The 26,423-nt window shown below is 41.0% G+C and overlaps 4 protein-coding genes across 7 annotated transcripts; 1 reads left to right on the forward strand and 3 right to left on the reverse strand.

The window, feature by feature from the left end:
• Positions 1–115: 115 nt before the first annotated feature.
• adnp2b (ADNP homeobox 2b) lies at positions 116–6,098 on the forward strand. Its single transcript, XM_020932586.2, has 4 exons — positions 116–1,025; positions 1,781–1,916; positions 2,255–2,359; positions 2,429–6,098. The coding sequence occupies exons 2-4, from the start codon at positions 1,809–1,811 to the stop codon at positions 5,360–5,362; spliced, it is 3,147 nt and encodes a 1,048-aa protein (XP_020788245.2). The 5' UTR covers positions 116–1,025; positions 1,781–1,808; the 3' UTR covers positions 5,363–6,098.
• A 150-nt stretch (positions 6,099–6,248) lies between these two features.
• ggcta (gamma-glutamylcyclotransferase a) lies at positions 6,249–7,900 on the reverse strand. 4 transcript variants are annotated; one of them, XM_055157007.1, is made up of 5 exons: positions 7,662–7,900; positions 7,444–7,586; positions 7,115–7,260; positions 6,988–7,027; positions 6,249–6,487 (listed from the first exon to the last, which is right to left on the reverse strand). In XM_055157007.1, the coding sequence occupies exons 2-5, from the start codon at positions 7,558–7,560 to the stop codon at positions 6,371–6,373; spliced, it is 420 nt and encodes a 139-aa protein (XP_055012982.1). In that variant the 5' UTR covers positions 7,561–7,586; positions 7,662–7,900; the 3' UTR covers positions 6,249–6,370. The 4 variants fall into 4 exon arrangements, with proteins under 4 accessions (XP_055012982.1, XP_020788486.1, XP_055012981.1 ...); XM_020932827.2 differs by having other exon boundaries at positions 6,895–7,027; positions 7,662–7,868; XM_055157006.1 differs by having other exon boundaries at positions 6,895–7,027; positions 7,727–7,867.
• A 707-nt stretch (positions 7,901–8,607) lies between these two features.
• On the reverse strand, positions 8,608–11,070 carry snrpd1 (small nuclear ribonucleoprotein D1 polypeptide). The gene is made up of 4 exons (XM_020932839.2): positions 10,946–11,070; positions 10,421–10,497; positions 9,728–9,919; positions 8,608–8,782 (listed from the first exon to the last, which is right to left on the reverse strand). Exons 1-4 carry the CDS (start codon positions 10,957–10,959, stop codon positions 8,706–8,708), a joined length of 360 nt encoding a protein of 119 aa, XP_020788498.1. The 5' UTR covers positions 10,960–11,070; the 3' UTR covers positions 8,608–8,705.
• Positions 11,071–11,948: 878 nt separating this feature from the next.
• On the reverse strand, positions 11,949–26,165 carry ankib1a (ankyrin repeat and IBR domain containing 1a). The gene is made up of 21 exons (XM_020932567.2): positions 25,976–26,165; positions 22,629–22,945; positions 20,685–20,856; positions 20,471–20,602; positions 20,178–20,366; positions 19,399–19,516; positions 18,955–19,175; positions 18,480–18,568; positions 18,263–18,407; positions 17,561–17,721; positions 17,157–17,245; positions 16,737–16,867; positions 16,517–16,651; positions 16,346–16,432; positions 16,200–16,266; positions 15,908–16,053; positions 15,662–15,840; positions 15,535–15,586; positions 15,400–15,456; positions 15,141–15,264; positions 11,949–15,048 (listed from the first exon to the last, which is right to left on the reverse strand). The coding sequence occupies exons 2-21, from the start codon at positions 22,814–22,816 to the stop codon at positions 13,823–13,825; spliced, it is 3,708 nt and encodes a 1,235-aa protein (XP_020788226.1). The 5' UTR covers positions 22,817–22,945; positions 25,976–26,165; the 3' UTR covers positions 11,949–13,822.
• Positions 26,166–26,423: the final 258 nt, after the last annotated feature.

Here is a 26,423-nt window from a genome sequence, read left to right on the forward strand (position 1 = left end):
TCTGAATCCATTTTAGAGGTTATGTGTATATATCTATTTTTTTTATCCTAATTCTACGGTGGTACTCAAATGTATTCTGAAGCGACAGTAAATGGTTAGCGGTAACCGTTTATTAGCAGTTGTGGTACAGTATCCTTGATTTCAGTACAGACAATGTGGAAAATGTTATAGTTTATTAAAAAAAATCATTATAAACATAATTTTGTAATTTTATTCCAGTTTTTAGCCATTGCGCATTTAGCGCCGTTTAGCGCAACACCAAAAAAATCGCAGCAAATGCAATTCACATTCAATATTTCGGAGTTAAAAATGTGTATAGAACCAATTAACATGATCATTAACATTATCTGTTTTAATACTATCCGTTTTAATTCACGGCCAATCAAAATTGTGTACGGATGTCATTGGACAATAAAATGGCATGATATGACGTAATTGGCGAAACCACGCCCATTTAGCTCGTTTACTCGACAGCTCATTGGCTAGCCCCATTCTTGTATCACGTGACTGTTGAAAGTGGGCTGGCTGGCCACGCCCCTATGCTAACTTTTTGATGGAGTGTGATAGCCAATCGATTAACAACTACTTGGTTTAATAAACTTTGAAGGTATCGCAAAAATATGTAATCTGAACACTACCTGAACAAAAACTGATTTTGTTTATTGGAGATAAAACGCTATTTATCGTTTTAAAGTAAAACCGTTCCCATTGGTCAGTTCAGGGCAGTATGCAAATTAGACACAATACGTCATATCCTGAACTTGAGCGCCATTTTTTTCTCTTTAGTGGAAGAAAGGGACAAAAGCTGGAGCAGAAATAACTTGTATAAACAGTACGTTTGCAATTTTCGTGTTTATACTCCATAAGTTTGTGTGTACTGCTGTGCGCTCAGTGGCGAGGGAGCGTTTTAATGACTGTGCGTGAGCTGCACCGGCAGTAGGCGCAGTCATCGACGCACACACAGTGAGCAGTCACATCGGTGGAGGAGACAGCGACCACTATCAACACTGCTGGATTTGGACGAGGTAAATATGCCGAGTGCTGTGGGGCATCCTCAGATTAAAGAAAACAACGTCACATCCTTCTGATCATCGTACATGTGTGTCAAATATGGGGCTGCATTGAAGCATTGACCGGTGTTGATGGACAGTGTATTGGGGAGAAAGGTGACCGCGCTGTTCTCTGCAGTAGCCTACATAAACTAATCCAACTTCTACCATATATTTTGCTGAGAGTTGTGTCGCATGAGCATCAGGGATGTCAGTTCTCCGTGACCCCAAATGTGATCTGCCCGTGTTTGTTTTTTGTTTTGTTTTAAAATGGTTTATTAGGTGTATTTTAAAACATAGGTTACTGGGTACTAATAAAAACATTTGATTTTGCTCGTCAATGAATAGATTGACTATACATTTAAAGCACGTTAATACTAGGGAATAAGATAGTTATTTAATACAGATCTCAGTACTCCACTTACAAAACATACACGCACGTCTCCTTTACCATCTCTTTTATTATTACAGTTGTACACATAATTGGCCTGATCCATTGTAACACTTAATAATTCATTTATAATACAATTTTCTTTAGTATAGATCATGCTCAATTGAGTATCTAGTTACTACACTAGTTCTAGTTTACTAGTATTGGGGTGCAATTTTTTTAATGTGTCTACATGAGTATTTTGACATAAAAGCAAATGTATTGATAAAATGAACAAGAGTAGTTTAATTATTTTTTTATTAGTGGATGGTCACTGTTACATTTTCTTAACTTTTTACAGCCCATTCCCCAATCTTCCTGGAGGAAATATGTATCAACTTCCAGTTACAAGTGTGGACAAAATTCGGAAGGCGCGGAGATCTGTTAAAAAGGTCCTTGGTGATATCGGCCTTGAGGACTGCCAGGAGTATCTCAAGGTACACAACTTTTTCTTGGTTTAACTTGCACATTGTAGAGATGTTAAATTTATGAACATCTTTGCCTTACTATTGTGTGCTTGTACTATGTTGTTCCCTGGATGCCTTGTGGCTAGAATGGGAGAACTGGGGGGTCTTGCCTTGACTAAGGCAAGACCCCCCAGTTCTCCCATGGAAATTTTTTATTTTTTTTTCTGTTCCATTGGTCATCTGTTGGAACTAAGGCAGAATATTTTTTTGTATCCTGTATCTTCAGAGATGCATATAAATAGAAATACATGTGGCACATAAATTGGTATGAAGTTTGACAAAAAATAATATCATACTATTACTTACAGAGTCTTAATGAAAACTCAGAGAAAAATTCAGATGACGAAGATGCATTTGAGGACACAGAGTGGGTTGATTTCACAGAAGGATTCAATGGAAGAATGGAAAAGAGGGTAAGTTTTGCACATGGATTGAAATTGACAAGTTGGTCATGGCATTAAAAATGCATTTGTTTGTTTTAGTGGCCTTACCGTTCTCGGAGTCTGTGTTGTGCCATGTGCAAGTACTCGACACAAAATCTCTACAACTTCAGGAGCCATGTCTCAAGATGTCATTCCTTTATGCAGTCCCTCTGTTCTCTGGCAGTGTGTGCACACTGCTCCTTCACTGGCCACCCCAAGGTCCTCAGAAAACATGCATACCTCTTTCATGGTCAAACTCTAAAAGACTCACCACAAACAACAGAAAGGGCTGTCACTCACCGTGCAAATGAGAGGTACAACTGTCAGAGATGTGGATTCCCAACCTCTTTAATATTTGCACTGAAGAAACATATTATTCTGAAGCATCTTGGGAAGCTGGCTGAGAAATATATAGGATACAGATATATGAGCCAGGGAGGAAAAACTATGAAGATATACTGCTGCAAAATGTGTAAAGGAAACACAGGCACCTTGGACCAAATGCTGCATCACATGTTGGTTTCACCAACACACTATAACGTTAGTACACAAGTACAATCTTACATTTATGAGAACAAGAACTATGTCCCCAAACCAACAGTCAATGGAAATGGAGGAATATTTCTCACACTTCCAAACATTATTTCAAAAGCACAGCAACAGCAACCTCAGCTGTTAAACACTAACACTTTGGTGTTACCAACCAATGGACAGTCTGCAGGAACTGTATTGACTCTACAAGGAACTCCAAACAGTGCAACTCTTATATGTGCTCCGGGAAGTAACCAGGCCTTTCTGCCCCCTCAAGCCTCTGCTCTGGTGCAGTTAGCTAGTGCCGAAGCTAAAGGCTTGCTTCAGCCTGGTGCCACCATAACACTGCAAGGTACTTTGCCACAAGGGCAGTCTATCCAGATTCCCACTGTCTCCAATGTGGCCATCAAGTCAGCAGCGTTACCTCTGGTTCAAGCTCCTGCTCAACCAAAACCCGTTCATCAAACACAGCCCATGCTACTTGCTTCTGGACTACAAGCCAATGGGACAGCTCTTGCTGCAACTGCTGTGAAGCCTGCAGTAACGACACACATAACAGCCCCAAATACACCTACCCTACAGGGTACAATGTTGACTTCACAATCACTCCTAAGTCACCTAATACCAACTGGTAACAGGGTGAATGGCATGCCAACATATACATTTGCACCATTGCAGGTTACATTGCCTGTATCTCAAAGCACATCCATACCTCTTCAGCCCATTGAGCAATCAAACAACTCACAAGTAAAGAAATGGGTCACTTGTCCCCACTGCAATGAACTGTTCCCTTCGAATGTCTTTGATATGCACACAGAGGTAGTGCACCAAGTTAAATCTACTCCAGACAAGTCTGAACATCTGGTTGCTCGAGCACCTTTCCTGAAGAAAATGGCAGATAAATCCATGAAATGTCTAATGTGCAAGATTCTGGTCACTGAGACGACAATCTTCCAGCATCTGCTGCATGGTTTGAATTGTGTGTCTTGCCCATCTGTGTTCTTCTCAATCAAACAGCTATCTGAACATGTAAAACAACATAATCCAACAAGTAAAGCCTACAGTGATTTCCTCAAACTCAATTGCAAAATATACAGTCAAAGTCCAGGGGTGCTTTCATTTCCGCACTTTGATGTACAGACAACTGGCCCAAAAGAAGTGCTTGGAGATAATGAGGTTCATCTGGCTCTCATCACAAGTACAAACGAACACATGTATTTTAAATTAAAGCCGTGCATCAAATCTAGCTCCAGTACTGGGCCTGTTAAAGTCAGCAGCACCTATTGTCCATTTTGTGATGAAAAGTCTTCCAGTGAAGCTAAACACCTGCAGCATCTCAAACAGAAACATTTTGTGGCACCGACTATCCATGCCATTCTTCAGACTGAAGCCTTCAAGTGCATTTACTGCAATGGCGTGTACACAGGGAAGGTGACGCAACAGGCTGTGATGCTTCACATTCAGCGCTGCCGTTGCTCCCCCAAACAGCCACAGCCTTCCAAACCTGTACCAGAACCCTCCAGAACAACCATGACTATAACAAGAGCTGCTCCTGCAAAACCTGTTCCACAAATGACAAACAAATCATCTGGTCTCTACTTCCTTCAAGTACCACAGGGGATAGCAGTTAAACAAGGTTTAGCACCTGCTTCGACTCTAGTCAAAGGGCTTGTCAGTAAAAACTCAGACATGCAACTTAAAACCCCAGAGGAGGTGCAGTCCCAAAAAAGGATAGAAGCGGCTTTGAAGGCAGTGATGGAGGCCAACAAAAGAGAAAGAGAGGAGAGGGCTGCCAAGCGCCAAAAGCTGGAGCATGAAAGATCGGAGAGGCAGAAGCTAAAGATCGAGCCACACCTGCAGGGAAAGCCTCCTCTTGAACCTCAGGTCAATCCCACTGTGAAGCTGGCATTGGAGCCTACACCAATGGAGCGCCGCAGTGAAGAGGAACGGCGACTATTTTGTACCAAATATTTCAACTGTAATCCATATGCGACAAAAGCAGAGACTGAGGAGCTGTGCAAAAGGCTGTCTTTCACAAAACCAGAGCTAGCAGCCATTTTTAGTGCACGCCGTACGAAGTGTATGAAGAACATTAAGAACAATAGAGCAGCTATACTCCTTGGCTTTAACATGGCGGAGCTGAACAAAATCAAACACAACCTGGACATTCCTGAACAGAAGCCCCCAGAAACCTCGGACCAAACCGAGCAAGACACTGATGAGGAGCACATGGAGGACCAGAACGAGGAGGAGACAAAATCACCGGAGCAGCCAGTGGAAGCGGCGCAGCCAGTGGAAGCGGCGCAGCCAGTGGAAGCGGCGCAGCCAGTGGAAGCGGCGCAGCCAGTGGAAGCGGCGCAACCAGTGGAAGCGGCGCAACCAGTGGAAGCGGCGCAACCAGTGGAAGCGGCGCAACCAGTGGAAGCGGCGCAGCCACTATCAGAAGATGAAAAAGAGATTTAAAAAAAATATGAATGGCCTTATATGTCCATATGTTTGTTACACAGTAAAGAATAGAACTGTGCCACATTTTACATTTCATATAGATAATGGTATATTGCACATCAACTTGACAGTGAGGTTTAGTTTTTCCCCACATTAGTCTGGATTTCTTTTCTTTAATGTCAACAAGATTACGTATCTTAAGGGTACAGGGTACAGCCTCACCCCACCATAGAATCTTCACTAAAGCACTGATTCCTGCTGCTGCACTTTTTAAATTAACATGTATTTATGTTTCCTGTTTCAAATCTAGGATAGTCATTTTTACCTTTACACCATTAATGTGCATTGGATTGTTTATTGCCACTTCCTCCCCTGACATTGAAATACATTACATTCATCATAGGAGATATATTTTCAGTGTGTTTCAATATGTTGACGGTGCCATGTAAAAGGCCATAAGAATGTAACATTATTAAAGCAGTTCATGAGTGTCTGGTTACTGCTTTTCTCTGACCATGCTTGCATGACATTGTTCTGTCAATTACCATATTGAAGATGTTGTAAAGTGTGCATTTTCAGTGTCTTATAAAAAGTACTAAAGGTAGAAAGTGTTTTAAATTCCTGAGATATCTTATTGTCCTCACATGTTTTGTACTATATTTCTTACTCTATTTCATAAAGCATTGCTATGTGGAAACCTGGTTAAGGCAAATATGTATGGTTAAATAAAATTGTTTTCTAATTGTAAATGACCCAGAGCAAATTTAAATTGCAAGCATGCTAAAGCTGAGAAGTAGTTTTTCTATATCAAGGTGAAGTTAAAGATAAAAAGCTTCAATTTGTGTTACATGGAGCACACCAAAATCTTGAATGTCATTTTAACACTTGGGATGAAAGTAGAAAATAAGTTGTTGGATTCATTTTATTTTTGTCCCCCGGTTAAATACAATGAGTCACATGACTTCTGTTTAACCAGTAATTAACTTGTAAAACCGTTTTACATTTACATAAACATTCTGGTCTAATTTATATTTTCAGCTGATCTAGTAAGGAGGGGCCACTGTAGCCGTTCGTTTCAATACTTTTAAGTTTGTTGAGGTACTCTGTTGGAAGTCCATTCTCCTCCGCCCCCAAACACACAACCTAAAATCACAATTAGAAAAGGTTTTATTGGCATTATCAAGGAATAAACTTCACAAAACTTGGAATACCTTAGCAATATGGTGCAGATATAGAATAAGTTATAGAATAGATATGTTTCACACGATAGACTGAAAAACGAAAACAAAAACTAGCAGTGCAAACAAATGAAGTATTGTTAAAAAGCAGCATATAGAGTCAGATAACGGCCATGTTGAAATTTCAAACAAACGTAGACCGCTGCAAAGCACATCCTTATTACATTGGACAATACTGCAAAATATAAACCATTAGAATTTCTTTTTGAGGGGTAGAGTAGTACATGGGAACACGGACTACAATATGGTAATACTATGTCTGTATGAAATGTATTTGTTACGGACAAAGCAAATGCTAGACCTGGGATTTACCTTTTTATACTGGGGTGAAGGGAGGTCTACGATTAAATTATTCATCTGGTAGGTCCTGCAAAGTATTGGCCCATGCTCCGTCTCCACACTCACCTCCAAAGGCGAGTAAATCCCTCTTTGCACCCCTTCTTGACTATTAGAGAAATTAGAGATGTTATTGGCTAGATTTAATGAAGACAACACGATCCTCAACATGTTATAACAAAACTACGTGTCTCACTTGTCAAGTGATGACAGATTGCTGTTGCTCATGGTCCAGATGACTCCCCAGACTTCAGCACCTGGACAGTACTCGATGGTGGCTGCCGCACCTTTCCAAGCCGATGTCACACCAACTCTCCAGTAGCCGAATTTGAGTTCATAGTCCTGTGCACAAAATAAAAATGAACAGATTCAATGACACAGAAGAGGCATCATTAGTGCTCATATTATGCGTGAGAACAATCATATTTTAATTTGTGAACGGTTTAATTTCAGGATAAATCGACGTAACGGCATCTAACATAAGGAATCTTGTACATAAATAAGAGATATTTTCAGATTGTTTACCTTGAGTCGTCCAGTACTATAAAATGTTGCCGAGGGATTTTTAAACTGAAGTCTTTGCTTTAACATATTGCTTCCAAACGCAAAATATGAAAAGTGCCCGTCATCATTACTAGACATTTTCTCAAACTGGAGCAAGATCAGATCTGTCAAAAATAAATAAATAAATAAAAATACATAAAAATAAATACATAAATAATAAAATGAATGGACCGTACAACCTGCACTTGTGACTACGTTGTACAATGACGGTCAGCTGTTTGCTCCCAAACTAAATACAACGTACCGCTTCCGCTTGTTGACTTTTCATACCGGAAGTGCTTTGAAAATCAGAATGAATTTAATTGAACTGAGAAGCAAAATCTTTACCGCGCGTTGTCCGTAAAATACCACTGTAGGGAAAAAAAAAAAAAAAAAAAAACTCAACAGGCGCAGAGGTGAACAGTTCACCTTTACAGTGCCGCCAGGGTCTTGTGTTCTCAGCAGGCTGGGTCTTGTTGTGGCAGCTGCTCGATTCAGTTCTTCAATACAGTTCAAATTACGTAATTTTTAACTGTATGCAACCTTATAGTGACTCAACAAAAACAAGTGATTTAAGCTTTAGTTTTAAAAGTTGAAGAATTTATACCATTTGTTATGTGTTCTCTATTTTCATATCTTGAAAAAAAAATCACCCTTCCAAATAAAAGACCCCCTTTCCCAGATTTGAGTTACAAATGATAATTTTTTTCATCAGTCAGGCTTTTTAAACATAAAATTAGCCAGTGCACATTCTCCTCTCCCTTTTAGACTAGAACGGGAACTAATGGGACTGTTGGTTAATTCAATATTCATGGACATGGGCTTTATATACGGTACAAACTGAGCTTATAGAATCATTTGTTTAAAGGAGCCCATACCTTAAAAGTTTCCCTCCCAACTGGGAAAAAAAAATATTTTGAAGTGACTACGAGCATATTACATAATGCCCCCCCTCTCCCAAAAAAAGCATGTGAGAGTACAGGTTTTCATATAAATTTATGTTTCTTAAAAGGTTAGTCCAAATATCATTTTCTAATGAGGGTATACAAGAAAAAAAAGGTAAGGTTTTATTGAACTGTTTGATATAAACTGTAAACAAAAGAATAAAGAAAAATTGTGCAGCAATAACACACAAGCTCAACTTCATTTACATTTTGAGCACTTTAATGTACAAAACAATTAAATTCACAAAACCTTGTCTCTGCAAAATTAAACAAAAATCCTGTACACGCAGCTTTAGTGGCTCATCTCCTCGGACCACCTCTGCCTCTTCCACGGCCTCTCCCACGGCCTCGGCCCCTGCCTCGACCACGGCCTGCCACTGAAAAAGCCAAAATTAGAAATGTCAATAAATTATTAGATTTTTTTTCTCATGAGTAGATTGTACATAAATTGTATAAATTTTCAGTAGTTATTTACTGCACAAAAACATAAAATACTAATTTGCAAAATGATGATAGCCTTGTAAAATATAAGTTTATTTGATTTTTGAATGTTTTAAATGGCCATCTTTAAACTTCCCTGGCACTTATTGCAAAGCAACGTTTTAAAAATACAAAAATCACTTGTGGCAGAAATTAGAGAACAAACCAAAAGACTACAGCTAAACAACAACTCGCCCTCATGTAATAGATAACTACATTCTGTCAATCATCATATCATCTTCGCACTGTTTTTCTACGCAACCTCTTGTACATAGCAAAGATATATCTGTATTACTATTTCTCTATTTGTATTATACCCTGTACATATACATTTTTATAATTATGACTTATTTGACACCAGTCTCTTGCCATTTTTGCTACTTATTTTGAACTTATTATTACTATTTAAAATTTCTCATTGTTATTATAATATATTGAGCTACCATGTCCTAAAAATTTCCCTTGTGGGCCAATAAAGTTTGTCTAAGTTGCATTTCAGATAATTCAAACTCCAGCTGCACCTGCAGGTCAAATGCATTTACCACAACTTTTCCCATGACTTTTCCCATGCAGAGCTGTGCACGTTGCTAAAGACTGTAACTTATATCTCACACGGTCTATGGCGTTGCTCACTGTTTTGCATTTACAGTGTTGGACTCACTACAGTGGGCAGGTTACGGTGTTCTTCTGCCAGACCGCAGTAATGCAAGTAGCATCTAGATGACGTGTGAATACGACGAGGTCTGGATGGCCAATTGTAAATGGTCTGTGGCCCTTAACACTTTCAATGTGTGAACTGTAGGTTTAGCTGTTGCATTTATTTAATATAGCTCATCACCCACCTGCTTCCCTCTTCTTAGACTTGATTTTAGGCTCAATGTCGACCAGCAGGGTGTCCAGAGGCAGGCTGTCTGGCAAAATAAAATATCGAATATTGTTGCCACGGATACTAAGTGATTCCAGTTGAGTCGGCTCCCGGTTTTTCAGGGTCATTTTGACAGCCTTCAGATGGGTGTTCATACTCACATCAACACCTTTGAAAATGAGTGAGAAATATCATGAGTATACTTGAAAAACAATCAATTCTGTGAAATAAAATTACATTATCCTCATGCATCAGTAGGTCAGTATGTTTTATGCAGCTTTTATTGTCTCTTAAAAGTTTTGATGAACATAACACTACAGATAATATGCATTTAAACAAACTATAATGGCAATGTGCAGGTTACAGTTAGGACCCCCCCACCCCCCTTTAAAAAAATATATATGTGTATTTATACATACACTATATATATATATATATATATATATATATATATATATATATATATATATATATATAATTAACTTACAGATTGAGCAGTTTTAGTCTGTGGTTACACGAAGAGTTGGCACAAATGTATCATAACTCGAAAATTTTTTTTTTAGAAAGATGGTAATTTGCCATTATCTTACACAGGTCCTACAAAGAGCACTAACGCCAATAATTAAATACTTCAGGGTAGCTTGGCCTATATTTCACATTCAGAACTTACCTGTGATGGTGCCATGGACCTGGGTGCCATTTTTAAGCTCAATTGTAACCGTCTCGTGACTGAGTTTCATCAAAAACCTGTAGATGACAAAGAAAACATTTAACATTTATTGTAGTCTTAATCGTGACCTGCTGTGCGTCGTCCTGAATTGTAAACCTGCAAAGAAAAATGACACAAATGGGAACAGCTAGCATTAGCCAGCCGATTGCTACTTATGAGACCGAAGCACCAAAACAAAGACGCCTCCTCATCCATTCGAAAATGCAGGCACATAAGTTTTTTTTTTGTTTGTTTGTTTGTTTGTTTTTTGCAAAATGCTGCTTGGTGCAGTTTTTTGTAACGTTCACATGTAACATTGCCAAAAGAAAAATGCCTGTTAATACAATCATATCCAGTCCGGGTTAGTTCCCATTCAACCGTTCCCGCCTGATCTATAAACATCCAACTCCATCCAAACGCATCGCAAAATCTATCACATTTCTGTGCATCTTTCTTAACAATCAGGCTCACCCTAAATGCACTTACCGAACTAGTTTCATAGTGGTGATGGACTAAAGACAAATCCTCCACCAAAAGAGAAAAATTGCAGCTCTCCTGTGGTTCACAGGCCGCTGTTGTTGGGTGTACGTTTATGTCGCCGAAAAATGACGTCAATTAAAAATCCCTTCCTTCCATCCCTTCAGCGCCGCCTATTGGTAAGGTGTTGAAAGCAACAAAAAGAAAGTTTTCTTTCCTTAATTTCATTTTGGAAGGACTTAATAATATCAAACAATTAATAGGCCCTTGAGGAATTGTGTATAATTATTGGTGTTGTATCGACTTTTGTCAAAATGCCCTGAACTATTGCAACAGAGTAGGTGACAACTGGTGAGAGTGGTGGAGATTTTAACCAACTAAGAAGTGCAACATGTGCAGTTCAAAGGACACAAGTAAGGGATTGCTGGACTTTGTGAAATGAGCCGTTTGTTTTTCCCGTATCCATGGAGACTTTGCAAAAGGCTAACTAAGGAGCTAGCTATGGACAGTTGAGATGCTACAGAATTTTAACACTATATGTGGCTCAAAATGCGGCAGAAGACCTTTCAGAGGAAACACTTTGAAGGAATGAACCATTTCATTACCAACTGAATCACCTAAGCAGAGAAAAAACAAGACCTTTCTTGTTGTGTTCACCTGGTTCCCCCTGGATGCTGTGATGCTGCAGCAAATAGATGGACACTTTTGGCTCTTTCACAGGGTCTGACCTACCTGCCCAGTCCTCCTGTTAAACTACACTTAAACTGTTACTCAAAGGAAACTGAGAAATGCAGTGTAACTGTTGTAGCAAATGTGCAAGTTTGCTGCAGAAAAACTTGAATTTCCTTCGGGGTCAATAAAGTATAATATACATACAAATTTAATAAAGGATACACTACTTCAAGAACTCACCAACACTTTAAAATGTATAAAGTATATATACTTTCATTATATGGACATAATGTGGTTTAAGGTGCCCCAAAACTGGATAAAGGAAGAAGGAAGACACAACATACTTCCAGTCCATTTTATTGAGGGTAAACTTTGCACTGACTTTTTCATTTACAGTATTTATTGGCCATATCAGGCGCCTCAAGACCCATAGGGAATGTATCAAGTATGATCTGCAAGAGTGCAGTTCTCTGTCATGTTGGTTGGTTGTAGATTCAGTCAAATGAACAATTTGATCTGAGATAAATTAAATGGCACTGGACCAAATCCCATCAAAACAGTAATCCATACATCATTTAACATTTGAACATGTTAAGAGCATGCTTAAGTTGATCTGTCCTGTCTGCAGTAACTTGCTCTGGGTCAAGTGTCAGCACTTGTGTATTTTTTTATTGAAGAAAAGAAAAGATAAAACCTTGAGTGCCCATGACTTCAGCACTGGCCCTCTTTAAAACATGCCGTAAACACCTTACTAAATAAACTGCCCTGACACCACTAAACCTTAACACTAGGAATGATTGATGGATTTGTGAAACATTAATAATGTTAATATCAAAACTGCCTTTGGCCAAGTGTATTACCATCAGCCTTCTTACAGGCAGTGTTGAATATTTTTGTAAACAGGTAGTTGATAGAAAGTAAACCTTATATGGCAACCCCAGAAACTAAATGACTGATAACACTACTGTACATAAAGGTAGATTTATAGTAAAATATATTTCTTGAATAGCGTTAACTTTTTGTAAAATCTGTAATTACGTAATGTTTTCCAGACCAAGAAATGTAAAATGCCTAAATGACTCTAATCAATAACTAATTACACAAATTAAAATAAAGGCACACATAATTGTGATGTCACATGGACATACATCTTGCCATGAAAAATTAAGACAAAAAGATTAATTAGTGTAAAACTTCATTCACTGACACTATTAACATCACCGAGAGTAACAGCCAGTAGTGGTAGAAATATCACTAAAATCAGGACAAACTGGAAATGTGTCAGCATAGACTTTCTATTGATAATTTAAAAAATTGCTTTGGCTCAATAATTGTTTAATTGTCATAAATATTGTCATTGCACAATCTTGAGTATAAACAGAAATACTGTATCGGTTGTACTCAAAACTGAGTCAAAATACATGTACAGAATTATACACAGTATTTCATAGAGTAGTGTACAACAGTAGAGTGAAATGTGTTTCAAAAATCACAGAAAAAAAATAACTAACAAAATTTTTAACTAAGAGTAGTGTTGTGAAATATAGTTTTGGTTTAAACTGAGCCAAAGCAATAGTTTAGTGAAGCACAGAAATCTAAATACTGGCATGTGGAGTGTGGCAGGATGGACCAAACAGGAAGCCTTCATGGAAACACGTTCCCTCAGGTGTTGTTTCACACAGACCTGTTCAAAGTAACAGCTCTGAATGTGAGGAGCAGGTCCTCTGGTCCAGTGTTGAGGCACAGAGTAGGGGGAAGGTCCAAACACTTTCAGGCCCTGATTGTACAGTACGCTCAACAGGCTCCAGGAGCTGCACACAGGCTAACAGTATCAGTGTGTCGCTAACAGAACAATTGTGTTTATGAGGCAAGTTTGGAGTTTAGCAGGGACAGCACCACAACTTTACCCTGAACTACAAAGATAAATATGGAGAATAAATTATTACAAACAAAACATATGCAGCATTGTATGTGCATGATATCAGTAGCTTTTTCATGTATGTATTAAACTAATCATCTGTATAACTTAACAAAAATGTCTGTTTTTACAACAGACAAAAGCACTTAAAAATAAAGTATGACATCATTTGGACAAAGTATGCAGAGCGAGTCCTCTCTAGATATTACAGTAAAATACATGAACCACTCAGAGGCTTCACTGGGGTTTGTGATCAGTGCTTTTGACATAACTACATCGTCCTGTCTCAGCTTTTGTCAAACTAGGTGCACCTGCTCTTCCCACTCCTCCGGTGAGGACTCATCCTGTGGGGCAGTGGGACTACAGCTCAGAGGGGGAGGGGGTGTGTGCTCTTCGTCCAGCGACAGCGTACCCCCCGCACTCCCCTCTGACTCCCTGTGTTCCAGCTCCAGACGAGGGCTGGCAGTGCCAGGGACTGGCTCACCCTCCAGGGGCTGCCAGAGCGCCGGGACAGGTGCAGTGTCTCTGGACGCCACGCTCTCTGTCTCTGTGAGGGTGTCCGGAGAAGAATCAGTCTCCGTAGTGGGAGGTGAGGGGATCAGGGCCAGGCTCTGGGGGTTGTTCTGGGGGTTGATGTTGTTGTTAAACCAGGCCATGATGTTGTCCAACAGCTGGGCACTGGCAGTGGGGTCCAGAGCCTGGAGGCTCTCAGGGTCACTGGGGGTGAAAGGGCCCCCCGGAGGAATGACTGGGGAGAGCAGCAGCTCTGGTTCAGGCTCTGGTGAAGGCAGGCACAGCTGGGTGGGCGGCTGGGGCTCTGAGTGAGGGGCAGAGGCAGACTGGGGCTCTGAGCAGTAGGCGCTGTCCAGCTTTGGGACATGTAAGGGCAGGTGGTCCGGGGCAGATGAGGCGAGGAGAGTGGACGTCTGTGCAGAGGGAGCACTATGCTCAGGCTCAGAGTAACCACTAGAGGGGCAATAGTGGAGTTCGGTCAGACTGAGGTGGTCCTGATCAGCTCGGTGGGTGGGGTCACTATGATTTGCCTCCATAGAGAAAGGAGGCCCACAGATGGACTGAGAGCACGCCCATGGCCGCTGTGTGTTGGGGTCATAGGAATGGGAAAGACTGGTTAGTTTTAAGAGGCTATCTCCCAGCTCTAGCAGCTCTGCGCTCAGGGAGGGGGGAGGAGGAGGGAGTGGGATGGAGCTTGGGACAGGGGGCTGTGAATCGGTCCTGTTGGGGGGCTGAGGAGGGTCCAGGAGAGACAAGGGGAAGGATGAGCCTCTGGGGCCCAAAGGTGCATTTGTAGAAGCACCCAAAGGTGCATCTGTGCTGAGGGAGTGTAGAGCAAGGTCCACCAACTCTCCAGCAGAAGCGGCTCTTCGATCTGGGGGCCTCTCCTCCAGACCCCTCTCTCTGCGGGTGTCCTGCAGGGACAGCTGGATGGCCAAGAGGATGTTGGGGTCGTCTTCATCCAGAGATCCCAGCACACGTCTGCGCCCTTCACCTCTCTCCAAACCATCTATGTAGCAAAGGTAAAATGTAGCAGAGTAACATACATCACACATTTTACCTGAGGAGATTTATGGCTTTTCCAATCATGCCCTGGCTCACCTGTGTTGTCGCTCCTGCGGCTGGTCTCTGGAGTGTTGCTGCTGCTTCGGAGGCTGTGCAGACTCAGCATGTCTCCTCTGCGGCGGGGCCGGTGTCTGCGCCGGTACTGAATGTCAGCAAAATCCTGCACACAGTCCACTTGTTACACTGTAATAACGCAAAGCTCCGCTGAGCTTAATAAATCATGTTTTGTACACTTAGGTTTGTACAAAAGTGAATGTAGCTATTGCACCTGCATAGAAAGCTCTAAGTGTGCTACCTGTGAATGTCGATCTCTTTGGTCTCCTGCTCCCAAGACTGAGTGCCGACTGCCCATCTAAAAACAAACAATGCAGACATCTACAAAAAAAAAAAAAAAATCACTGTGTCTATAATTTGTTACAGCATATTTTACCTCAGGAGAGGCAAAACCCAGGTATTCCCAATCCCACGATGCTCCCGGGTAACTGAGAAAAGTTAAATCTGTTAAAACTAGGTCCGTTAGGAGTGTAGGATTTAGCCATTTACATTTAAGAGCATACTTTCTGCGTGGAGGTTCAGGAGAATCATTTGGAGCCACTCCTCGGGCCACAGATGCCAGAAACTCCTGCCTCTTCTGCTGTACCAGACGCGTTGCACTGACAATTTTATGGCAGGGCGTGCGCAGGTACGGTCGGTTGACTTTCTGAGCCAAGTCTTCAACCACCATCTCCAAATCAGTCTAAAACGCAGGCACTGCATGACCCTGATCTGTCTCCTTACTGAACCACATGCTGAATGGCCATTACCTGCATGAGCTCAAAGATTTCCTTCTGGGTGCTTCCCTGCTGCAGAAAAAAGCCATACGGATATGAGCACTTGAGCACTCGTCTCGTCTTCAGCAGCTCTGTCACTCCTTCCTCTATGAACCTGGTGTCAGGAGGAGTGCCCTCTCCTGCCAATCACAACACAGATCAATTTTATCCTTCTACAAAAAGCTTCAAATGCAATGTGCTGTCACGTTTTTAACAAGAGTTTAACACTATCTAAAACATCAATATATCATCAAGGAAATGAGAGACTCTGGCTCTGATTACTTACGGCAGATAAAAGCTCTACTTAGTTGCTCCATCTTTTCTTTTGCTGTTTTTAAAAGTCTCTGCTCCAACTATCAAATAGAGCATTGCTGTTAGGTCTCAGATTACATGATTTTTATTTGTGTGGATATTCCTAAACACAGGCCTTACCTTATAGCTGTGTTCATGGTTCTTAAAGCGAGTGTAATAATGCATGAATCGGTCCAGTTCCTGAAAGCTTTTGTGCTTTTTTTCAGCCTGAAACAGGGTAGCATCATCACATTACCATGTCAGTAAGTATATTTTGTATGTGCATATAGATGGCAGGATCAGGGCCCTCACTTCTACAGTCATCTCCTTGGACTGCTCCTCAAGCTGCTGAATGACTTCGTAGCGTGTGCAGCGATAATAGCCTCCTGTGGACGAGCTGTGCTTCTTCCACTCTTCCAGACAAATCCAACAGAAATCATACTTACACTGGTGCAGACCAAAACAAAGCAGTGATTAGACAAAATATGAAGTAGTCATCATGTTGAAGACTTAATGACTTTGATGTACATACTTTGGCACACTGCATATGGTTGCAGCCCTCATTCTTCTGAATGGGGGACTTGCAGTTGGCACAGGGTTTTGAGTTGGTCAACAGCCACAGGCAGTTAGCAGCATCTTCAAAAGCCTCACTCACACCTGCAACTACAGAAGATATTTAGAAAATGTCACAAGTACAGCCACTCAAAAATATTTCCCAGAAGGTCAGGAGGCTGAGATGTATGGACATAACTAACTAACAATTCACTTTCTGTTGAAAAACACCTCTCTCAATAACTGCTGCTGTTACGCTCATCATATTGGTCTTAAAATGGTCTCAAATTAATTTGCTCTACATAAATCAAGATATGAACATTAATAATGCTCCTATAACACTAAGCAACGGGGTTGATTGACAGCGTTCTATGGCTAATAGGCTATGACTGAGACTTACGCTCCTCAGGCTTCATCTCAGTGACTTTCTGGAGCCAGTTCCTCCACATCTGACAGTCACATGGCTCGTGGGCCTCTCCAAGGCACTCCCTGTACAGATACAGGAGATAGCATCTGCCATTAATAATGAAGAGTGACTCAAAGTGACTCAGAAAACAAATGAGAAGAAAAAGTAACCATCCGTAATTTTACTGGCAGGCCCAGCCCTGTTGTATTCTCACATTATACCACTAGATGCTATTTGCATTGCTTCTGTCTGATAGTGGTCCTGCTTTGGCCTGACAGAACGTGAGCGGGGAGAGAGGGACAGGTTTCACATTTGCCATCTACTGGTTAAATAAATTACTTAAAGTTTAGCTTTAATGACAGTTCGACTGCACATGAACTAAATAGAAGGCGATGTACCAGCAGAAGAGGTGCCCTTTGCCGCAGTCCACAGCGGGGGACGGCAGCAGGGGGAAGCTGTGTGGATCGTTGTCCCCTGGGCCCGGTCGGGTCAGTCGCACGGCACGCTCACAGCGAGGCACTGGACACCAGCGGATCGAGGGGTTGTTCTCCACAAAAGCCTAAAACATACATTACTTCAGATTTTCCCATAATTGCAGAAAACTGGTAGACCAAGGCAATAGATGTCTACACCTCAATATTTTACACCTTTATAGAACACGTTCTTGTGGCTTTAATTCCCTTTTAAACATGCTTTAGATTAGTATTTCACATTTTCTAACCTGTAATGTCTGCATTTGGAAAATACACTTAATAAAACTACGCCTTGTTTCCAATTAGGCATTTAGGTGTTGGAGCCCCCTCTGCTGTCAGCAACAGGAATGAACAATGAGAAATAAATGAAGTCCTTAGGCCCTGTGAGCACTGTCCTAATAGTCATGCATTCATTGTGAACACAATTTGAGCACAGAGCCGGAAATGGCTTATGGACTCAATTCAAGCAAAATGCAAAAAGAGCATTTTGAAAGCTCAAGGAGGACAATTTTGATTAACAATAACATCCAAGTATGTTTTGACGAGGGAATAGCAGTATACTATGGTTAAAAGGTAACAAAAAAGTAAATTTTGCATAAGTGTCCTTTAATATTTTAATGTGCAAACCTTTATGTCAAATTGAAGATATCGCTGGTCCATTTCTCTGGACACCACACTCTCAATCACATGCACTGGAACCAACTGATAACACTCATATGCCGGGCAGAAGATATTGTGTGCATCACCTTCTTGTATTTTGACATTGAGAAACCTTAAAACACAGGTAATTTTGATGAATAGACATTACCAAAAACTTTGCATTGGTATTAGTGTATAGACTTACTCTTCCCAGCATGCTCTGCAGAATTCATGACCACAGGACATGTCTACTGGGTCCTCAAAGACTGAGATCGAGCAAAGGCAGATCCCACACTGCAGAAACAAGTTGTCCATTATGGCATTAAGAAATCACAGCTTGTTTTCAGAAATACAATTTGTTGTTTACTTGAGTTAGTGTTATTATACTGTCAGGCCTCAAATCTTATTTCTCAATAAGCCACGACAAAGGCTGAGCACACTCTGCCCTGACAAATATTATTAGTGGATTTATAATTACAAGTGTTGCATGGAAACAGTGGGAGATGGGCTTATAGTACTTCATAACATGACTCAGCTAAAAATGATTACAAAGGAGGCAAAGAAATATTGTGACAGCCATGCACTTTGTTTTGGAAATATCTGTTTGTCAAAAGAAATATTATTCAAACTAATGTTTCTCAAAGATTAACTCGAATACATAAATAAAAGATGAGTACTACCATAGCCAGGCTCTCATCTCCAGGGGTGAGGCAGCTGTCAGTGGGTGAAGTGAGGGTGAGGGTGAGGGGGGAGCGCGGGGTCCTTGGGGTGCGTGGAGAGGGCAGAGTGTCCCAGGCGTTGTATCCGCTCGGGGGTGGAGTGGGCATGGCCACACCAGAGCGCTGGCAGCAGGCTTCCGCATCAGACATCCAGGCTTCCAGGAGTTTCTCCCGGTCCCAGTCTGAGACAAACACAACAGGGCCACTGCTTACTGAACCTTATGCAGACCTCTAAATAAGGCACACCTTACGGGTACATTAGTCACTATGCAAAATGTGAAGAAAGTCTGATATATATCTTATACATAACTAGTATAGTTTCACCATCATCAAATCTCAAGGCGCATCTAACAAAGCGACCAATTCAGTGTTCAATTTAATGCGAAACAAAATAATGATCCTGACCATGAGCTCGGAGAAGGGCCTCGGCGGTGAACAGAGGGGCTTGAAGCATGTCGGCCGTTTCCACAATCAGCATGTCCTTCAGCTTACGCAGGTCCTGGAGCTTTAGTCCCTCAAAAGGCTGCAAGGACAAAATGTACTTATTTAGCCTGATGGCTGTCCCTACAAGACCAAGCCTTAAGTCATTCACCAGTGATCCTTTTGATGTCCTTTACAATGTCATATCTACTTAAACCTGAAGAGATTTTAGAAAGATGCTAAACAGAGTACTGTGATTAAATGGAAGAAGTATAAAAATAAGACATAACAAATGAAATGTGGTTACAGGGGTTAACATGAGACATTGAGGGGATTTGGCTGCAGGTCAAACTGTTATCGGTTGGCAGCAGCTGCAGCTGAAGAGCTGCACTGATGCCTTCACTGCAGGGAAGTTTCAGGAAACTGGAGGAAATAAAGCTGAGGAATGGATTCATTCAAATGAAGGGACTTCACAAAATGGGTTTAACCTGCTTTTTCCATAACTGATGTATTATATGTTTTATGAGGTTTACATAAAGTGCACTGTCAACATCCCTCACACGCCGACAGCAGAACTAACATGCCGCATAACTAAATGAATATACACAAATCAGGCAGTGTGCCATGGTCTTTCTGGTCGAGTGGGATCATTTGCATTTTCAGCTTCAGTCAGTATAATGTAAATGACTTCAAATAGCACATCTACTATTCTCCAAAATCAAGCCACCAGGAAACTCTATGCGATAAGGTCTGTGTCCTTTCACCTCTTTGTAGTGCAGCAGGTTGCCTTCAGCTTGAGTGTCTGTGTTGGACTGCTGAGATGAGGACGAGAAAACCATCTGTGACTCCAGGCTGAGAGCCAGGTCCGTGTGGTGGTGCCGCTCGGCGTGATCGCACGGAGTCAACTTGTCCTCATCTTCCACAAAAAGGTCTGCCTCATTCTGGATCAGCAGCTACATCAGCACAAACAAAGCACGAGACAGAAGCATAAGCTATAAGGAGAGGACAAGTAATCAAAAGATCACGTATAATTAGGGTTTATTTGCCCTAGTCCCACCTCCACACAGCTCCTCATGCCTGCGGCGGCAGCATAGTGCAGGCAGGTGCAGTGGTGGTTGTCAGTGGCGTTGACATTGGCCTTTTCATATTGGCCCCCCTCCAGCCTGGCTCCTGTCCAGCTCAGAATCATCTACACAGGGAAATCCCACAAACATATTTAATCAACTTTCAAAACTCAATCAACAGTAGCTTGTTTGTCTTAATGGCTGAACCTGGAGGCAGTCAGTGCGCCGCTGCTCATCTCTCTGGGGCCGAGCAAGTCTTGGTGATAGTGCCCCGTCTGGCAGCAGCAGGATCTGTGGGCCTTGGCAAAGCACATGGAGGCATGTCTCATTGTGCACATTTCGCTTGTTGGGGTTCCCCTCTTTGCTGAACAGGAAAGACCTATATAACAAAGCAAAGAAAATTGAAATTTTTTTGTAAAAAATATACTTACTGAAAAGCAAAAAGTAAAGATGGAAGAAAATGAAGCATTTCCAGTAAACACATCCGACATAATGGATGGGATCTGGCTATCGGTTGGATCTAAACGCACCATTAGACAGTGATGGATGGACATGTCGCCCTAGAGACAGGCTCTGGTTGTACTTCTTCTGTGTGTTCTGTTTTTTGTCAGATCTTCCATTGAGTTTTCCTATTTTCTCTCTGCATTTTCTGCCCTTCTCATCATATGAGAATCTCTTCTGCTCACACTCAGGAATCATTTTACCTCCTCTACATTTTTCCATGTCATGATTAATTTATGTACTGAATTGGAATTTGTTGAGAGGAAAACATTAGCATATCTGAGAATTATCTAATGTAAATGCACAGAAAATCGAAGGTAAAATTCTACCATTACTGGCCTGCTGCTGCTGGATTTGGACAGTGTTGAATTAGTGCTTCAGTATTTCTACTGCTCTGCTGCGCCTGACCTTCTTCTGTTGGCTCGATCCTCTGCAGCCTCCCTTAATGACAGATACTGCCAGTTCACCCGCACTGCAATAATCACTAATTATTCCTCCTTCAGCCACTAACCCCCTCCATCCAAACACACAACACAGAATGGATGGCCTTAATATTAACAAAACCTAACTACTTCCTTATACAAAGCCTAGTACTGCACAAGAGCACACAGCTAAAGGGAACTTCCATGCAATTAAAGCTGCCTCTTTTCTATGTTTGTTTAAGGTATTTGTCTTCCTTTAGACAAACAACAGTCTGGGTAGATTTCCTGGCCTACATCCTTGTGCAGAACGCTAATAGGTCTAACTTGTGATCGCCCAGTTATTCATTCTCATGGGATTTCGGTCCAATTCCAACCCACAGAGATGACTAAAAGGCAGCCAGGGAGTGAATGTGAAACAGATACATGTTAAAAATAATCAGAAAAACAGACTGCATCTTGCTGCCCACACTCATCCTTTGGGGCTTTATTTTGTCTGAGATTTCTTGGTCGTTTCTCTTTTCTGCGTCTGTCCACTCAAGTAGTTTGAACAAAGCAGCATTTCCTCAGATGCTTATCAGGAGAGGCTTGCTGCCTGTAGCACGCCTCTACAGACCATTACAGGTTAGTAGGAAGGGACACAAATAGCACGGCGATTGATTCACAAGCAGACGTGGACTTGCATATTCCCGGCTTGAAGACAAGTGCACACACAGATGCACAGAGCAGCGAGAGGCCCCTCTAATCATGGTAGGAAAGTGCATAGGGAAACGTGTGGGGAGGAGGGAGTCTATTGAGTCAGTGATTCAGCTGTCGTGGTTATATAGCCAGCAGTCTGATTATCACTGCGGGGGGGGGGGGGTGTACACAGAGACGTACTTGAGTCTGTGCATTTTATTATTTTGACCTTTTTATTAAGACATTTTATGACACCCAATTTGTTCTGCTAGCTGAAGAGTCTTTGAGTATCTTTTCATGAAATATATTTAATGTATTACTGTACTGTTTATACACAGAAACATAAGGAAGCATAAGTAAATGGATACAATAAAGTGTATTATGTATTTACAAGGCTGACCTAATCATCTACTGCCAGAAGAGTAATAAAAAAATAAGCTACAGCTGTAATAATTCCTTTGCCCTCTAAATCCCATAACAATTTTATCTACATCAAGGACAAGTGTGATTAGATAGAGCATGTGATTACACAGGTATATTGCTCCATGTTCACCTGAGTATTCGTGTCATGGCGTGGCGGCAGACGTAGTGCAGAGCTGTGTTGTGCTGGTACTGCTCTCCATACGATGCATTGGGGTCAAGGCCGTCCCTGAACTGTGGGTTTCCCTCGTAGAGCTGCCAGGCCAGAGCCTCGTCCCCGCTCACAAGAGCCTTACGAAACTTGGTGGCTGTGTTGCCCATGGCTTCAAAATGTGCCAAAGGAAGCCTGATGCCCTTTGTGGCAAATGCCGGCCCGCCCGCCTGGCCCTCTGCCTTCCCCCAAACACAGGCCCAAACTTAAAGCAACATGGTTCGCTATGTTCTCCTGCCCTGTGGAAAAAAGAAAAAATAATCAAATCAACATTTTGAGTAACACAACAAATGAAATAATACAGTTAATGGTTTAATATGGATTGATGAACAATGCAAACTGTTGTCAACTTTATGCACTGGACAACCACAATTTTAGATTATAAAGTTTTATAAAGCAAGGTTAAACTAGCTACCCTCTATTGTGCTTAGCTGATAAAAAAATCTAGGCAATGACTAACCAAATGGCACACAGAGGGGTCATAACACAGAAAGGCTACAGCTGTGTTGCTAAAGCTGCACGATTGGATGACTTTATCACAAAATCAGGTCAATAACATGAGATTCTCTAGTTGAGTATTGTGAATGCTATTTGTACAGCTTTAGAGTAAACAAAAAATCTAAATTATTCAAAAGAGGAAAGATGTAGACAATATTAATCAGACTGTTTATTGATTAGGAGCTGCAGTAACTGTTATCTTTGAAGAAATGGGCGATAACTGAACACTGAAGAAAGAACCTGAAAAGACAGGAGATAAGAGAGAAAATTATAAAGAGGCTAGGCGCAAAGGGAAGGTTAATAATATCCACACCATCGATTGGTCACTGACTTGATGAAAGACATGGTCAATAAAACCACTGCTGGTGTAAGAGTCAGCTGGCTTTTGGGGAAAATTTTGAATACTTGAATAACAAATGTTTACAATCAGGTGATAATATTTCAAAACTGAATGTTGTCTGAACAATCAATAACTTTCTCTTAGTTAACAAGAATTAGAATTATGTTATGGCAAATAGGTTGAACATGGACAGTGTCATAATCTAAATAGATTTTTAGAATTTTAGAATAGACTGTTTTTAAAAATATAATAATTATTTTTCATTCCATTCTTGATTTGGACTAAAGTGATTTAACTGAAGCATATGCTTTACATTCTAAAAATATTATATTTTCTGGAGATTTTTGTGCGTAGTTGAAGTACCAATTGTGGTGTTGTTGAAGTAGAATCTTCAAGCTATCTTAAGAATATATATATTTTTAAATCTAGAGCTTATAAACAATACTGTGAACAATGGATGCATTAACGGCATTATTGCAAAGTCGGACCGGTTAGTTCAATTCAAGGTTAAATGAAGGGGTAAATTAGTAGTAAATCAAGAAGTTCATGTACTGTGCTTCATGAATATTTTGTAAATAATTTAATGAAATATTAAGCAGCAACAAGTAAATGATCAATATGTTGTGCACATAAGTTGTACATCTATTCCCCAGTCTGACACAAACTCTCAGCAACATGCAACATACTTAATGAGTGGAGCCTGTATGGCAGAGTATGGACCGTTGAGGGTATCATTACAGTCTTCATTCTATGGCCATCTGTCTGGCTCACACAAAGGGCCTCTTTTAGCCTGTAGTCCCTCTCAAGCTTGCCGGGCCCTGGAACATTTGAATAACATGGCAACCTGCCTCCCCTCCTTTTACTACACAAAGATGAACCAAGACTCAGACGGGCAAACTCACACTGACAGAGCAGAGCTACCAAATCATAGTGAGCAGTTACACTAGCTTGTTCTGATATGCCGAGGAGCATGTGAATAATGGCAGGGTGAAAGAGGGGGCTTTGGTTAATAGGTCAGTCAGTCTGTTTGGCTCCATGTTTTGTGCACACTTGTTTACTTCCACTTCACTTCATTGCTCTCCCGACCTATCTGAACGTCTCTCTCACAAAAAAGGACAAAAAATATAGACCCATAAAATCCTTTCCTGACGTCTGCATTAATTATCAACAATTACCAAAATTGTTAAATACCACACAAAATAAAGTGGTAAGAAGAACACTTTTATCACTTGTTGACTCAGCTAGCCTTAACCCAAATCAAAAACATGCATATGTTTAAAGTTTAAGAATGGAAAAAATATATTAAATTGGTTCACACAAAGCTGGCCTTCATAATCACTTGGCAATATTATTATGAAAAGTGACTCACAATCTCAAGCATTGCCGCAAAAACACAAATCTTGTTTGAACTCAAGACTAAGGCAGTTTCTCATCAAAAAGGGAAATAAACATTTAAAAACTTGAAAAACTAATAAACAACAGTATGGACAGTTTGGCCTGACTAATAATAGTGAGATTTTTTTCCATCCTCCTATGTTCAGAGGTTGTTGAAATGTTGTTCCAGTTGTTTTATAATCAATCCAGATAAGTCTTTATGTTTCTAGTTACTAGAGTTTATAGTGTTAATGAATTACTTCTACAACTACAGCTATATATTTTATAGTTTTACTTGGAGGAAACACTGGGCCTATGTAAGGCACAACAGCAAACTCCTTATTTGGCAATAGCTACAAAAATGACAAATATCAGTGAAACAAATGCAACTGGACAATACAATGTGGTATTGGGTGACTGCTTTGAATGGGGTCAAGTCTTTACCAAAGCATACAGAGGTGGTAGTAGTAAGCTCATCAGTTCAAAGGCAAAAATACTGTAACTAAGATAAGTGAATCAAGTCAACGCTTCAAATAATAGTGGGTCTTTAGTAGACATTATGATAACTGTTAATTGCAAAGTCAAGTTGGGGTACACTGAGGGGAGAAACTTCATAATAAAGTCCCAAGTACTCTGTACCATGACACAGTTTGGATGATTTTTGCCAAAATTAGCTGGGTCACGGCATATGCGCTAAATATCCAGGTCAGACCTCATGTGGTTATCCTGAAAAAGTGTGTCAGCACGAAACAGAGCACAAAACAAACACCCACTGACTTCTCTGCATGTTCAGTCCATGCGGCCCCACGTAAAGCTTCTTTGTTCAATACACTCCACAAGTCTATAGCAAATTGTCCTATAATACTAACCCAATTTGGGAAGATGTCGCGTGTAATAAGCAATTATCTAAAATATAATACAGGTGAATACAATAAGGGTTCCCTAAGAAAGGGTTACCACCCTGGAAAAGCTACCTTCTCGGCTGCACAGCCGCTAGCAAACCTCAGATCTATCTACCCTACAGCAGCAGGACAACGCCAAATCTCGCTTTACTTACACGGCTGGATCACTCGTTTATAAGACGTCGCTCGCTCGGAAACCTGTGCGAACAGAGGGCCATATTTTGCTACTGTCATACGTCTCCCCGGGTGCTGTTGCTTTCCCGCTGGAGCATGTTCCCCGTCGCCCGGACCCCGGTTACAGCTCGGGGCGGTGGGGCGAACCTGACTGATCCGCTCAGTGCGGTGTTGTTGTTGCTGCCAAAAAGGAAAGTAGACTGCGCCTGCGCGACCTGCACGTCACCCGCAGAACGTCTTGTGATTGGCTGAGAATGAGTGCACTGACAACATTTACTTCACTTTTGTATTATTTTATATTTAGTTTGTTTCATAACATAATGCATTATTATATGTGTGCGTCAATAGGGATGGGAACATGTTAGGCATACATACTAGCTAGTTAGACATACATATTTATTTAATTTCAGTAAATATTATATGTATAAT

This window comes from Boleophthalmus pectinirostris, unplaced genomic scaffold, assembly GCF_026225935.1.
Source record: "Boleophthalmus pectinirostris isolate CB_2022bp ecotype Guang Dong unplaced genomic scaffold, ASM2622593v1 HiC_scaffold_21, whole genome shotgun sequence".
Lineage (NCBI taxonomy): Eukaryota > Metazoa > Chordata > Actinopteri > Gobiiformes > Gobiidae > Boleophthalmus > Boleophthalmus pectinirostris.

Bases quoted from the DNA above. Each gene is read 5' to 3' on its own strand.
- adnp2b (XM_020932586.2), top strand. From the start codon at position 1,809: ATGTATCAACTTCCAGTTACAAGTGTGGACAAAATTCGGAAGGCGCGG. The intron at 1,917-2,254 runs GTACACAACTTT...TATTACTTACAG, and splicing joins ACTGCCAGGAGTATCTCAAG to AGTCTTAATGAAAACTCAGA. The intron at 2,360-2,428 runs GTAAGTTTTGCA...TGTTTGTTTTAG, and splicing joins ATGGAAGAATGGAAAAGAGG to TGGCCTTACCGTTCTCGGAG.
- snrpd1 (XM_020932839.2), bottom strand. The intron at 9,920-10,420 runs GTAAGTTCTGAA...TCATTTTCAAAG, and splicing joins GGTCCATGGCACCATCACAG to GTGTTGATGTGAGTATGAAC. The intron at 8,783-9,727 runs GTGGGTGATGAG...TGGCTTTTTCAG, and splicing joins GTCTAAGAAGAGGGAAGCAG to TGGCAGGCCGTGGTCGAGGC.
- ggcta (XM_020932827.2), bottom strand. From the start codon at position 7,560: ATGTCTAGTAATGATGACGGGCACTTTTCATATTTTGCGTTTGGAAGC. The intron at 7,261-7,443 runs GTAAACAATCTG...TTTTGTGCACAG, and splicing joins ATAGTACTGGACGACTCAAG to GACTATGAACTCAAATTCGG. The intron at 7,028-7,114 runs GTGAGACACGTA...TTTCTCTAATAG, and splicing joins AATCTGTCATCACTTGACAA to TCAAGAAGGGGTGCAAAGAG.
- ankib1a (XM_020932567.2), bottom strand. From the start codon at position 22,816: ATGGGCAACACAGCCACCAAGTTTCGTAAGGCTCTTGTGAGCGGGGAC. The intron at 17,246-17,560 runs GTACATCGCCTT...GTATCTGTACAG, and splicing joins AAAGGGCACCTCTTCTGCTG to GGAGTGCCTTGGAGAGGCCC. The intron at 15,841-15,907 runs GTAATGGCCATT...CCTGCGTTTTAG, and splicing joins AAATCTTTGAGCTCATGCAG to ACTGATTTGGAGATGGTGGT.